This window comes from Kogia breviceps, chromosome 1, assembly GCF_026419965.1.
Source record: "Kogia breviceps isolate mKogBre1 chromosome 1, mKogBre1 haplotype 1, whole genome shotgun sequence".
NCBI lineage: Eukaryota > Metazoa > Chordata > Mammalia > Artiodactyla > Physeteridae > Kogia > Kogia breviceps.
In genome coordinates, this window is record NC_081310.1 from 188,765,612 (window position 1) to 188,781,168 (window position 15,557).

General features: G+C 51.6%; 1 protein-coding gene across 1 annotated transcript in view; it reads right to left on the bottom strand.

The window, feature by feature from the left end:
* The window catches only part of IGSF21 (immunoglobin superfamily member 21), a 246,849-nt gene that overhangs the window by 132,021 nt on the left and 99,271 nt on the right, over nt 1-15,557 (bottom strand). The window contains exon 2 of the mRNA XM_059058730.2: nt 7,280-7,392. Within this exon, the coding sequence (XP_058914713.1) occupies nt 7,280-7,392 (113 nt within the window). The remainder of the gene's footprint in view (nt 1-7,279; nt 7,393-15,557) is intronic.

Consider the following 15,557-nt stretch of genomic DNA (forward strand, 5'->3'; position numbering starts at 1 on the left):
GACCCAGTTCTCTGGAGCTCAAAATCTGGCATGAATGGTTCCGTTCATCTGTCTCACCTCATCTCTTAACTCTCCTCCGTTCACTTCATTCCAGCCATGCTTTCTGTTCTTTGAACATGCAAAGCTTGTTCCCAGCATAGGTCCTTTGCATTTGCTCTTTCCTTTGCCCAGAATACTCCATCTCCTCCCTTTGGCATGGCGAGGTCCTTGTTGCATTTGAGGTCTCAGCTTAAATGAGAGTCTTTTCCTGACCATCTAATCCCTTTCCATCTCATCATTCTATTATCATTATATGTACTGCCCTTATCATTATCCGGTATTTTCTTGCTTGTTTATCTTTTTAACTTCTCCCCCCCCGCCCCCGCCCCCCGCCAACTCCCCCACATGAGTTCAGGATCTTGTTCTCTTGTTCCTTGATGCGCCCCCCAGTGCCTAGAACCATCCGACTCAGTAACCACGTGCTGAATTAATGTTGAATGGATGAATGGAGCAGCTCCCCAAACAGTGTCCCAAACACCGGGAGGTGGTCCCTGCCTGAGCCAAGCGCATTATAATCACCCGAGGGAGCTTGTTAAACGTACAAAGGCCCTGAGGCTCCAATCCTGGGGATTCTGATTCAGTAACTGTAGGGTGAGGCTCAGCTATCAGTATGTGTTTACAAGCCCCTCTGGAAATTCTAAGGAGCAGTTAGAGTGGGCATCTCCTGCCTCCTTGCAACCAAACTTCCATTAAAAAACCAAGGACTGGGGATGCAATAGTTGCAATTCACACTCTGACCTCTAGAGGGAGCTTAAAGTTGCTCCCATCACTCCACCCCCAGAAGGAGGCGCTGTCTGACCTGGGTCACTACATTTATTGTACAATCAGCTGTCCTTTGGTGGGCTTTCTCCCTGGTACTTTCTCTTTCCTCTTATGTGACTGGTGTAATAAAATTAGGTATGGGACATTCCTCATCAGGGAAAGCCTGCTCCTTTGTGAGGCTAGGGGCAAGAATGGAGAACTGGATAAGGCAGCTCAGCCAGCTTAGCCCTGACTCAGTGAAGAAGCCTTCTTGTCTTTCTTATTCCCTTCCTCCTCCATATCTTGGAGCTGTAAGACCTGTGAGGGGGGTAGCAAGGAGCAGCCAGGTTGAAAGGCTGCCAGGATGGGCTCCAAGCCAGAGGGGTCAAAGGAGTGATGCAGCCCAGTTCTCTGGGACTTGGGCCCTAGTCTCTCTACTCATCACCAAGACTGTACCTGCCTTCTTGCCCTTATGATATCATTAGACTGTAATGTCCCTTTATGATCCTCATTTTCCATTTTGTTTCAGACAACAAAACATTGTGAAGGACAGAGACTAAGAGAGAGCCATTGCCAGTAAAGCCATTTTGAAATAGCTTCTGGCTTCAGGGAGAGCTAAGATCCATTGAAAGCATTTAGTTGTGTGATGACCTTCCAAGAATTAAATCCAGTGAGTTCACCAGCAGAACCACATAGAGACAAAGAGGGTACAAGCTTTAAGTATTATCTCTGCCTGTCTGTGTTGGCAAGGCAGGTGGTAGGGTGGATCTCAAGGAATCCTATCTTGGTGATCTTCCCACAACACATTCCACTCTTGTTCTATACTTTCCCTCTCTGGATCCCTTGTTACCGAGAGACATGAGAGGACAATGGCTGCCATTTGTTCAACAGGTCCCATCATGAGTTTTTGCTGAGCGGAATAAAAGGATTGCAGTGGGACTGGGCGTGTTTGGTTGCAGACATTATCTCATTTATACCTACAATGTAGGTGGCTTCATGCCCAATTTCAGATGAGGTTTCTAAAACAGAAAGATTAGGTCACTGCCTGGAGTCCCATGCCCTGAACACTGTATGCAAGTATTCTGACGCTGCAGTCCTCTCTCCCTACCATACCCTTCCCAGCCTCCAGGCTTAATCCTTTCTCTAATGGTTCAGAGCAGCCATAAACCCTCACTACCGAGGCAACCAGCAGAGCCCTAGGGCGGGAGCTCACCCCAGGCCAGGTAGCATCATGGAGGAGGAATCTCCACCATTAAACCAACACTCAGGCACACGTTCCCCACAACGTGAAAGAGGCGAGATAAGGGGCTCCTGAAAGTGGTGGTCTTATCACTGTTTGTAGATCTCCTCCTCTCTCTGCCTTGCTCTGCCGCTCTCTTTTCTGTGGCCTTGTAACCTGAGCCCAGCGCAGCTCTTGGGAACAGATTGTGAAGGAAAGAGAGGAAACAAAGGAAAGATGATAAAAACTGCTGTGAAAGGTTAAATTCCCAGGATTCTCTGTGGCTGTTTAATGGATTTCTATGATATAAACAGACCTTTGGCTTTGCCTGTTGGGCAGGTGACCTCCAAGTAAATGAGTTTAGACAGTGTTCCCTAATAAGAAATGTTCCTTTTTTTCCATACTCCACAAAGCCCCCTGAGTATACAAGGACTCACACTCACTCCCCAAGCAGACAGATAGGATCAGCTAGACACAGACGCTCACCTGAAATGGCAGTGGGCTACCTGGCATAGTCTGTCAAAACGTGCGTGTGTATTTCCACCTCTAACATTTGTTCACGTAACAAATATTTACTGAGATGGCTCTCCGCTAGGTGTTGCTGATATAATGGGGAAAAGACGCGGCCTTTGTGCTTGAGATGTTCACAGCCCAGTGGGCAGACAGATATTTTGACATAATGAGGTAAGAGCTGGAGTATAGACCCTCAAAGAGGAATCATGGAGGAGGAAGCGTCTAGAACTTTCTGCAGAAGTCAGGGAAGGCAACATGAGCTGACACAGTCTTTTTGGATGGCCTCAGTGTCTTTATCTGAAAAACAGGCTTAACAATACTACCAACCCCAGTGCCAACATGAAAATGAAATGCAGCCATGTATGTACAGCCCTCAATCCAGTGCCCGGCACAGAGTAAGAGTTCAATAATATTAGTCACTCAGATTAGTATTAGCAGAATTACTGAATGAGTCCCCACATTTAAGTGTAAATGGATAGAAATGATTAAGTAGAGGATATTATTTATCATTCGTTTTCTATAACCAGGTCCCAACCTTAATGCTAGAATAGTTTGGTTGTTAGACGACTGCCTCCTACTGGCCAAGTGTGGAATTGCATCCCTACTCTATTGGCTGCTGTATATTTTCTAGGGAAAAAGGACAGCTATGTGCCTGAGCTCCGAAGAAGCCCGGGAAACTCAAAGCTGGGAGGGGAACCCACTGCAACAGTGAAGAAAACATGGGAGATGGTGAAAAGGCTGTGAAGCATCCTTAAATTGAACAGGGCTTTGATAGATGACTATGATACCAGCACCCCCGGGGCCTGAAAACTTTCTTGACATCTTTTCTATGTTTTCAAAGAAATCTTTTGAAAATGATAATCCCTCTTCCAAGCCCCCATTCCCCGCAATCCAATGATGGCAGGTTACACAACAAATAAAATTCATTTTTCTGAAATTCACTTTATGGTGAATTTGCCTAGAAAGCTGGCTCAGTGAGCAGTCACTTTCATTCCCTTGCCAGGAAAATACAGTACATTCCGGGGAGGGGCCATAACATTTCTTTTCAAATATTTACAGCAGGCTGTCCAGTAGAACTTTACGTGATGATGGAAATATTCTATACCTGCTCTGTCCAATAGGGTAGCCACTAATCATATGTGGCAAGTCTGACTGAGGAAACACATTGCTAATTTAATTTGATTTAATTAAATTTAAATAGCTACACGTGACAAGTGGTTACCATATTGGTCAGCGCAGACCCAGGGGCTCTGATCATGTCCATTTTCTTGAGTCTCTTCCAGAATTTTGTCATCTTCTTCTATAATTTGGCCTGACCATGGGGCAAGGTGTCCAAGGTGCAGGCCCTGGCCACTTCCTCCTATTTCCCTGCCCACCTACCCCATCCCCAAGGGGTCCATAGGCCAAGCCCTTCCCAAATGTTGAGACAGTGTTCTTGTTCACCCCGAGGGGGTGATCCCTTTTGCTTCACACAATTCCATCAGCTCCCCCAATTTACCCAAAGAATCCAATCCACTTGCTTCTGAAAGCTTCTGAAAGCTTAGGATGACCCCATTGCTAAGATAATGTCTTTAGGGCCAGAGGGGAGGCTGCTGGGCTTGACACACGTTTTGGGTCATTTTGTGCCCACTGGGCTGAGTGGGCAGAGGCAGCCTCATCACAAGGCCCTGCTTCTCCCTGCTAAAGGGATTGGAGACACAGCCCTGGCTGGACCTGTGTAATCTATTCATTTCCTTCCAAGCCGGGCTCTGTAAGCTCTTTCATGAAGGATGGGCAAAGGAAGCTGGGGAGGGAAGCAAACACACGTACAGAAAACAAACAACGCTCGGCAGCTCCCCGTTTGGGAGGGTGGGCAGCTGGGGAAGACAGAGATGGGGGGATAAAGCTGTGGGGGCGTGTCTGGGGGAGTCCAGCTGGGGAAGGAAACTGGGGTTTCCACTCTGCTGCTTCTCCCACACCCTCCAGAAGCCCTGCCCTGGCTTTGGCTCCTGGAGCCCCCATCTCGGTAAGCTCTTATCTCTCCATTCAGCTGGCTCCTTGGGAAAAGAGCTGATAGGTGTGTCAGAAGGCCAGAGTGGCAGCAGGGAGAGAGAGAACTGGCAGCATGGAGCCATTTCCCCGGAATTTGCTCGCATCCTCTGCCCCATCCTCAGCATCATAGACAGGGCGTGCAGGGCTCCCCTGATCCCAGGGAGAGTACCAAGTCCGCTGAACCCACTTCCTCAGTCCAGCTACAGAATTAAAAGGGCCCAAGTATTTGGCTCCAGTGGGCAATTTGCATGTGATTTGCATACATCTGCATCCCCCACCCCCACCCCCATTCCAGCCGCTCTCAGTCAAAGGATGTGAAATGAAATAAAATAAATTAATTAGTGCAGCCTACCATAGCCTGATATGCAGGGCCTGACACCCGTAAGAGACTTAACTGATATTTAAAGCGATCAACGTGATCACAGGCTGGGATGGAGATGGGGGGGGCAGTGAAAGAGGGTGCTCAACACTGGGGCAGAGAAGGGGAAGGGGAATCTGTCTGCACTGGAAGCTAGGCATCTCGTCCTGCCCCAGCCACGTCCCTGGTCTTCAGAGAACACAGACGTGAGCCATGCGGAAGCCTGCTCTTGGTTTCCTACACCTCGGTCTGGCACTGCTGTTGCCCCAACCCCGGTAGCTACTTCTGCAGGGAGACTTTCACTACTGATGCGGGAACATTTGATTTCAAACAAGAGTGAAGATAGTTGCTTCAAAGGATGGGAAGGCAATGAGATACCTATTGGTATTTTCCTCTTTCCAAGCTCCCTCCCATCTTCACTCCTATTAACTGTTCCCATTGGGTCTCTGTATTTCTCTCAGCAGGTCTCTCACTACCCCTCGCTCAAGGCTGAGGAAGAGACACAGTACCATCCTCGGCAGTGAGCTGGAGTTAATTTATCCCAGTTCTTCTGCCAGGTGCTAATGAGATGCTCACAGCGTGTGTCCGCCAAGCGGTTCCCGTATCATGTACATACACCTCTTAGTGATTCAGTTCATGGCACTATTTAACATATGCCTTGACTTTCTCCAGGCCCATTGATTTATCCAGGATGGAAACCCCTTCTAAAGCTGGGGCCCTGTGGGGATCCAAATGTCTGTCGGAGGTGATTCTAAGTAGGAGGGGCTACAACGCTAAGATGGGGAACGACAATGTGGCTTAAAAGGAGCCCAGGTCACCGCACCCAGCAAAATAGCAGCGACCAGCAAATGATGAATCAAAGGCCAAGAAAGCAAGAAGGAACAGTAACTACAGGATGGTTCAAGGCAAGACTGGACCAACAGCAAGGAGGGAGCCCAGTTCCGAGTCAAGGCATTGAATGGTGAGTGCTCCCCCGCAGGATCCTTTAACATTGGGTTTCCTTGCACTGCACCGTGGGTATGGCAGTAGCTTGAAGGAGCAGAGGAACCAGTTCTAGATGCCTCATCGCCAAGCTGCGCCCACCCAACCCCCCGCCTTCCACCTCCTCTCCCCACTCCCCACCCCCTACTTCCACACTCCTTCCAGAGCAGTTACACTTGACTGTGTCACCCACTGGTTTCACTTGAAGACAGGCCAACACAACTTACAAAGCTTAGGGAAGGGTTGCTTTTAGATCAGGGGCCGGCAAGCTAAGGCTGGTGGACCAAATCAGCCTACAGCCTGTTTTTGTATGACCCAGGAGCCAAGAACGGTGTTTTACCGTTTTCAGTGGTTGAAACAATAAAAAAGGAGAAGTGGATTTTGTGACACGTGAAAATTACATGAAATTCAAGTGCCCATGAATAAAATTTTATGGGAACACCGCCATGCCCTTCCATTGGCACGTTGTCTGTGGTGGTTTTCACACTATAACAGAGCTGGGTAGTTGCGACAGAGACCATATGGTCCCCAGAGAGGAAAATATTTACTATCTGGGCCTCACCGAAAAATTTTGCCACCCCCTGTTGTAGCTCATGGCAGAGGAGCTCTCCGCCTAACCCGTCCCCCAGATGGCGGTACCTTGCTCTGTGCAAACCTGAGTGAGCCATTGCAAGAAAGCCAATGCCAACTGGACCTTCTCCTGAGCCCTGCCAGCCCCGACTCCCTTGTGGCAAAGGGAGACCGGGCTGGGATGCCCAGTCCAGACACATAGAAATGTCTGTTGGTGGCTAAAAAGGCCAACACTTGTTTCCATGACCCAAAGCTGGTTCTCCTGTTGCCAACACCTGGGCCTTGGGCAGGTGGGCATCTGGTCATCTTTATCAACATCCCATCTCAGACCTCCTTAGACCTTGGGGTGCCAGACACCTGGACTGGTCCTATGTGTAATCGGATTAGAAGGCAGACTACGTCTGTAATTTGATTTTTAAGAAGGCAGGAAGCTGTCCTCTTCTCTCTCCCCTGCGAAACACATTACCCAAATGCTCATGCCCCAAACCCCACCCTTCAGTGATCTTCAGTTACACTGTAATCAGGGCCTGCAGCATTCTTAGTAGCTAATACTAGGTACTATTGGGGTTTCCTGAACATAAGGGCATGTTAGCAACACAAAAGATGCCAGAACGAGATAGATCCTGAGGGCAGAAGAGAAGGCTGGGCCAAAGGCTCTTCAAGGAGGGTTTCAGAAGAGGGTGGGGGCCTGGCAGAGAGCACAGGACAGCTCAGGGCTGGTTAGGGCTCAGTACATAGCCAAACCCGTGAGGGTCTCCAGAGAGGCTCTGGGGACTCTACCCTCAGCCCTGGCCATGTGTATAGAGGGGACAGTGGGGGTGACTTACCCGGTACCACACGATCTCACGCATGCGGCCATCTGTCTTGAAGTTACACTTCAAGGTCACAGCATCACCAGCCACCACGGGTGGGAGAGGCTCAATGTTGACAGTCAAGTAGCCTATGGAAGAAAGGAGATGGGGTGGTGAGGGCATGAGCTGATCTGGAGGGTTGGGCTGACAGGTGGGGTGGGGAAGGAGCCGGCGCAACGGTAGTGGGCGCTGTTCGCACTGTAGTCTATGTGAGTAGTGACGGCGGGCCTGAGTGGAGCTCATCACCCTCTTCTACCTTCTCACCGATGCCTCCCTTTTTTTGAGAAACTTCCTGGCTCCCATGGATCCCTCCAATCCTGAAAACACTTCTTCTTGGGATGAACTGTCCCATGAAAGTAGGACAGGTTGGCACCTGGAGGAAGTGCCTCAATGTATTTCTACCAGATATCCCAGAGAAACGGGTCTGTGGTCCAACATTGCACCTCCATCCCCGCTTTTAGAAAGTCGCAACGTGCGTAAGCTTTGCAGGAAATGTACATGCTGAAATGCATTTAATCTAGTGCTTCCAAATGTAGTTGAATATGGGTGCCTGGCCATCCCTTAAACCCCATCAGCATCTCACGCAGCCAGGGTCCCTGGAACATCGGGATATGGTGTTCTAGGCACCCATACCCCTCCATTCCCAGCCTCATAAAATTACTCCTGGTGAGAAGGGAAGAGAGAACTGGGAAACTGGCGTTTGCTTCCTGAACCCCCAAATCTCCCATCAAGCACACCCTGCCACCCAAAAGGAGACGTAGTTTCAACCCTGGGCCACGGCGGTGGTGATGGTGGGGGGGGTGGTGATAACGGGCTGACTGCCTGGGAAGGAGTCTCAATTGTCTGTAAGTGCAGATGATGCTTCTCACCCACCAGCTGTCCCCGGAATCCCTGCCCAGCTCCCAGGAGCTGGGGCTCTTCTCCTGGTAGATACATCCCGGGCAACACTGATGCCTTCACACCAAAGTCCAGCCTGCTGAGTCCTCTGACCCACCCCCTCTGCCTCCCAGAGCCCCATCCTCAGGGCATGGTGCCCACTCCCGCTCGGTGGGGGACCTCACTCTTGGGCTGATCATCCAGGCTCATTGGATTGGCTTCCTGCTGGCTGATGTCCAGCCATTGATCTAATGGATCAATCCAGTCTGATTGTCTTAATGAGAAAACTAGCCAGAATGGATTTGGGGGTTTCAGTTGTGCAGGCAACCTAAACAGATGGAGCCCAGGGGTCTGACCCCTGCCTGGAACTTAATGGTTACACCCCTCTAAGGAAAAAGAAGAAAGAAAGAAAACGGAATCCACCTAGAGGGGATCAATTTGGAGGCTGGAGGCACACTTGACCTGTGTGGCCCAAGGCTTCAGGTCCCAATACCCAGGGTAGAGGGGTAAACTTGGGGCTCACCCCCAGGGGGCCTCTAACTTAGACCGAAGGTCAGGCTTGCAGGGAGCCCCACAGAAAACACATGGCCCATGAAAGCCGTGATCAAGATAATCGGAAGGAAGGACCCATCTTCCGCCCCTCCTCTCCTCATTCATTCTGCCCCAGAGTTGGCCCCCACCTGCTCTGAGCAGGGCCCGGGCAGGAAGCAGGATGGCTTGAGCAGTGCCCCGCCCTCCAGGAGCGTACAGTGGAGGGACAGATTCACAACACTCACACTAAGCGGGCGAGGGTAATGGTGGGGTTATGGTGAGGGACTGGGGGAGGGGAGAGGGGAAACCTGGCCCAGCCTGGACGATCAGAGAAGTCCCCAAGCCCAGCCAGTGCCAAACCATGACAAACAAGGAGGCCACCTGCAGGGGGATGAACCCCAATGGGAGGGGGGATGCCGGGGAAAGCCAAGTCAAGTGTGAAATAGTAATAATGGCTCACATTGCCATGGCACCCACTGGGCCAGACACTGGGCTCCGTGCTTAATACACACTCGCTCACTTAATTTTCACAACAATCCTAGGAGCAAGGAACTGGTATTATTCCGACTTTCCACGGGGAAAGAGAGAGGCGAAGTAACCTGCCAAGATCACACAGCTGTAAGTGGCAGACCTGGGATTCAAACCCAGACCTTCTGGTTCAGTTCTGACCACATGCTACACACAGCTAAGGATGGAAGAGGTGAGAACGGGCCAGCAAACATTTCCCATCCAGCCCTGGGAAGCATGGAAGTGTGTTGCTGCGGGACCATGGCAGGAGACCAGGACCCGATCCCCTCTGCTGCAGTTCCCAGCCTTGGGAACTTGGAACTGCCGCCGCCCCCCTTTCCAGCAGGGCTGGGAGGCGTGTCTCACCTTTGGAGCTACAGCTAAGATGAGCATCACCCGTCCAGATGGCTGAGGAGCTCAAGAACAGAGAACAGCCCCTCCCACCAGAAGGCGATGGGAAGGACACATTTTCAGATGTATAAATCTTGCAGCCAGCCCAAGGCGGGTGCAGACGGTGCATGTATGTGAGGCGGGCCAGGGCAGGATGCCAGCTTGCAGGGTCACCGTTTCTTGGCGAGCCCTGAGGGAATTACACGTGTGAGTCTGGTGGGCACTGGAGGAAGTGGTGGAAACTCTGGTGACTGGTGGTCATGCTGGGAGCATCAACAGGTGTAGCAGGTGTCTGGGGCACAGGCTTCACAGGGGCAGGCCTGGGCGAGAGCAGAGAAAGCCCACTGCATAGCAGAGAGAGGAGGTCCTTGGAATACCGGAAGAGGAGAATTAAAAGGTGGGGGCATGAGGGTGTTTCTGACCCCTTAAGACGGCATTTTCTGGGTTTGGCTAGAGAACGAGCTGCTAATGGATGTATCAGGCAACAAGATTTCCATTATCAACTAAGTGTGAGAAATTTTGGTTTAAACAAAATTAAACATGGCCCTTCCCTTCAAAATGTCTCAGAAACTTTCTCTCCTTCCTTCTATCTGTCTTGCCTTCTTCCGTAAAAATTATTGAGAATCTATTCGGTACCAGGTACTGTTCCAGGCACTAGGGATACAACAGTGAAAACAGGCAGGTCCTGCTCTTTGCAGCCGATGGTCCAGCAGAGGAGATGATAATCAAAGGAATAAATGACGGGAAATATGTCAGGTGGTGATAAGTGTAACGAAGAAAAGCAAATCAGCGTAAAGCAAGGGAGAGTAATGGGGGAGGGGTTGCTCTGGACAGGGCACGACCCAGGAGGCTCCCTTGAAAGGGCCAGAATAAAGGAAAGTGTGAGCCATGTGTGACTCTAGAGGGAGAGAATTCCAGATGGAAAACGCCACATGTGCAAAGGCCCTGAAGCTGGAGTGTGCTTGTGATTCTCCAAACTTGGGCGGTGGTGGGAAACTCTTTTGTAACATTGTACACTCTGGAGCCCATTGTAGGATTAGAACCAGGGCCAGCACGAGGGTGGGGCAAGCGAGATGCCTAGGGTGCCAGGTTTAAGGAGGCACTCACTCCCACTGCAGGACCCTGAGCCTCATTTGCCTCTTCCTAGTTTCCCCCCCTGCTAGAGACCTTTGGAGCAAACACTAGGAAACACCTCTCTTGGGAAGTGACTGTGTCTCTCATTCCCAAGGTCCCCTTACTTGAAGTCACAGAGGGAGGGGGATGGAGGTGAATCACTCCGAACTGAGGTCTCTCCTCTTCTCAGCTCCCCTGGGAGGGGCGTGTCGGGGGGGGACGTGCCAGGCAGCAGAGCTGGCAGGAGACCTCAGCTTTAAGGACTAAAACCTTCTTCCCTGGGCGAATGGCACTTTCTAGTTTTCCCAGAACTTTCACTCCCATCTTTCCATCGGCTCTTGGAACAGCCTGCGTGTGCCTTCCTCGTAAGATGCTGCGATTACTGCGTACGTCACACTGGAGTATAATTGTCTATTTGCACATCTGCCTCTCCTTCTGGGATGTGAGTTTCATTAATATCAGTAGAGTATTAAAATAAGAATATGAGTGCTGCTTTCTTGAGCTTTCTTCTGGGCGGGCAGTCTCAGTGCTCATGTCACCCTGTGAATATTTCTGCCACAAAGGAGGAATGGCAGTTCATCGGGCCTGGCTCAATACTGCTGCCATGTACGCAGCAAAGCCGGGATTTGAACACAGATCTGTCCGAGTTCGAGCGAGGCCAAGCTGTCCACTACGTTTTCTACCGCCCGAGCAGAATCACGGGACTTGCTGAGGTCATGTGAGGATTCTGGGGGCTGCCAGCCATTGGCCGCTGCATTGACTGTATCTTCATCAGAGGCCTGGCTCTCGGATGGGGTGGATGATGATGGAGAGATGGAGACTGCAGACACAGAGGTCCGGGGTGAGATCAGGCCCCAGCGAGGGATGGGGCCACAGGGGAGACCCCACTGCCTCCAGGCTCGAGAGCCTCACAGTGAACTGTGGGATCCCCGGACCTTTCCTACCCAAGGCCAGGACAAGCCTCAGGCAATGCATGGGCTCTAAGTCTTGGGTTTGGAGGTAGGATCACTGGCTGGGGGAGGGAGGGAGGAGCAGGTGGCAGGGTGATTTTCTGACGTATGTACCAGGCAAGGATTACATCAGCCCTAGTCAACACCTGGATCACAGGTGAGAACTCACCTTCCCAGAAACAGACACACAGGAGAGGGGATAACAAGAGTTCATGGCCAAGGAGTTTTTTGCAAAAGAAAAACACAGGGAAAGTTCTCCTCTAGGTCTAACATCCCTCCAGCTCCTTTTTCACAAAATCCCATCATCTTCCGAAGATTCCGCGTTGGTTCTTTCTCTGAAAATACCCTCCCCCTCATTTTCCTTGCTTCTCCCACCCACATGCTTCCAACAAATCTGAAGTCAGTTATCTGGTTCAAGTTACTAGCCCCACCACTGTCTTGACCTGGGCAGGTTATGTGGCCTCCATGGGACTCCGTTTCCCCATGTGTAATGAAGACGTGGGAACAATCACAGGGTCCAACACGGTGAAGCGTGTTCTAGGAGTTTGTTCATCACGAGCCCTGTCCACTAGGGGGCACCCCTGAACAGGGTGAGGCATCCCCGTGCTTCCACCCCCCCCCCGCCCCCCCAGTCCCCTGATTTCCTCCCAGTCGCCACCATCCAGTTGAGGAAGGACGGTCCTGGGATGGAAGTGGGAAGAGTGGGCTCTGACATTGGAAGCTGGTCAAGGAGTAGGAGATTCAGAAATGTCCAGCTCAGCCCGACATCCCATCTGGGCTGGGATCAGAGCCAGAACACCCACCAGGAATCCTCTCTACAAAGCAGAGGACAGAAAACCAACGGGAGGAGATCCAAAAAGGCCCATGCTGCCAGGAACCCTGAATCAAGCCCCTGGGCTGGTGAGAAGGGGCCGCTGAGCAGGCAGGGGTGGGGAGAGACGGGCTCATCCACCAGCCAGGAGGCAGTAAATCCAGTCGAAGGAGCACAAGAAACGTGAGTTGTGGGCTCAACTGTGCTGCCGACCAGCTCTGGCACCTCAGGCGGGTTGCCCCCTCTCTCTGGGCCTCAGTTCTCACATCTGCCAAGTGAGGGGTGAACTGCATTTTCGGGGTCTTCCAGCGCTGATCAACCCCACGTCCGATGTTAACTGAGCCTGAATCCTGACGCCATCGTTGCCTATACGTCTCAACGCCATTTCTCCGAGAAGTGAACCTGTCAGTGAATCAGCCACCAGCTAAAGATGGAGCTCTGTCTTTCTCGGCATTACATTTGCCACCAATCAGCCTCGATGCATAAGCCCTCCCCCCGCCCCGACCAAGCACCCTATCAAGAAGCAGGATCAGGAGTGGAAACGGATTCACCTTAACTAAGCAGTTCATTATCCTGAATGGGGCCATCGCCCTCCCCCTCTGCCTCTGACTGCAGTCACACCGCTCCTGTTAAGATACCTTTAGCGAAATCGCAGGCAATATTTAGGAAGCAGGTACCCTCCCAATGTGGTGATGACAAATAGCTCCTCTATCTGGAAACTCTCTTTGCAATATCCCAGCATCACTCCTTTGCCCTTTTTCCAGCTCAGGGAGGATGTGTCTAGAGGGCTGGCTCGTGTCTGGCCCCAGGCTAGACGGGAGTCAGAGAGGGTTCCCATGGGAGGGGTGCAGATGTAGTGAAAAGAGGCATGAGCTATAGTACGGTGACCAGGTGTCTCAGTCTCCCCTGGGACCGAGGGGTATCCTGGGACAAGCGCCTTCAGTGTTAAAACTAGAAAGTCCCTGGCAAACCAAAACAAGCTGGTCACCATAGTTACGATCCCACCATGGTCCACGCTGGCCAAACCACTAGCCCTCTTCACCTATTTCAATCAGAAGGTGAGGATAACAATCCCTCCCCACTCTAAGGATCAGTGAGGGTAAATGCTGCCCTCCCCACTGGTACTTGCCTCCTTGTGGGTGTTCAGTAGATGACGGTGCTACTTAAGGATGTAACTTGTGAGATTCGGATTTGTCTTGGGCTTCCTGCACCCACGGATGCCCTTCAATCATCTTCCACCAGCAGCCGGAGGGCTTTCTCTAAAAGGCCATGCCATGGCCTTCATAAGGGCCTTCAGAGCTTCTCATTGCTCCACAGAAAGAGGTGCAGCTGCTCTCTGGGGGGCTCTGGCCCAGGCTTGGCTCTCAGCCCCTATCCAGGTCCTGCTGTGTTCTGCTCTTCACGTGTGGCCTCTGTCTCCCCTCTGGGCCCCCAGCACAGGCCGTGCCCTGTTTCTCAAGCCCTTGGTCTTTGCTTGGGTAACTCTGTTCATCCTTCAAGGATTCATGGAAATCTCTCTTCCTCAAGAAAGCTATCCTGGACTCCCCAAATACCCCTCCCTTCCGACCACCTAGGACACTGAAAATTACTTGTAACGATGTGTTCGGTGTACATTCTCAGCACACGAGGCCACGAACTCTTTCTATTTGCCATGTTACTTGTGTGCCTAGAACAGTGCCCGGATCCGAGCATGTGTTGAATAAAGAAACGAATTAATTCTGCCCATCCTCTAGGCTGTTCTAGAATTAGAGTGGGTGGTGTTCCCAGGAGGGCCTTCTCAGAAGCACCTCTTCCCTGTGGTGCAGCCCAAGCTCAGGGCCGCCGTGACCCCCGGTGCCTTCCGAACCTGCCTCTTGGATCACATCTGCTTGGATCGATGTTGGGATTCCTGCAGAGTGTCCTCTACGGCTCCTCACAGAGGTCAGGCAGAACTCCGTCCGACAGAGGAAGTCAGCACTGGGTGGGGGGCGGCCGCCCCATCAAGGATGGTAGGACATAGGACCTAATGAGTGAGTCAGCAGACAGCACAGGGGTAGAGCAAAGACCACAGCAGCGGAATCCCTGGACAGCAGCACTGGCTGAACCAGCAGGGCCCGGGAGCAGGAAAGCGGGCGTTCGCCTGAGCAGGGCGACTGCCAGAGCCGGAAGGGCTCAGTATCAGGGCACAGAGGCGCTGCTGCTACATCTGAACAATGTCCTGCTTCTCCTGGGAACACCGGGCTGAGCTGGGGTCCTGTCTCCCTCGCTTCTCCCGGTAGCCTCCCCACAGCAGACGTACCCAGGTAGCTTGTAGCAGATGGGTTAGGAACCCCTAACGTAGAGCACCACGTTACTGCTTGATGCAGCACTTGGATGTCCTCTGGCCTCCCAAATGAACAGCTCCAAAACTGAAGTGATGTGTCCCCCTCCTTCTCCCCAGTTCAGGGAATACCAGCAAGGCCCGCAGGCTCTACAGAATAAATCCAGAATTGAACTCTACGCTACCTTCCTGGGCCCAGCCACCGTTTACTGCTGGCCTGTTGCCCTGCCTCCTAGATGGTCCACCCGCACTCACCTTTGTCCCTGCCCACCCCTCTGATTTCATCCCCCCTCACCCTCTCCGTCATTTACTCCAGCCACACACAATGAACCCTGCTGATCCCTGAATACTCTGAACACATCCCCACCTCAGGGCCTTTGCACCAGCTGCTCCCACCTCCCAGAACAATCTCTCCCCTGACACCCACTTGAATTGGCTCAAGTCCTCAATTCTTTCTCTGCTCAAATGCCTCTGCTGTGGAGAGACCTTTTCTAATTATCTTGTCTATGTAAAAGAGCATAATAGTGATTCTCTAACTCTTTACCCTGCTTTATTCTTTTAAAAATATCTATTACTGCCTGGTACATGTTTGTTTATTGTCTGCTGATATATCTCGCCCTCACTCCCATACCCAACTGGGTTGCAAGCTCCATGAGGGCAGAGACTTTTTTTTTTTTTTTTTTTTTTTTTTTTTGCCGTACGCGGGCCTCTCACTGTTGTGGCCTCTCCTATTGCAGAGCACAGGCTCCGGACGCGCAGGCTAGGCGGCCATGGCTC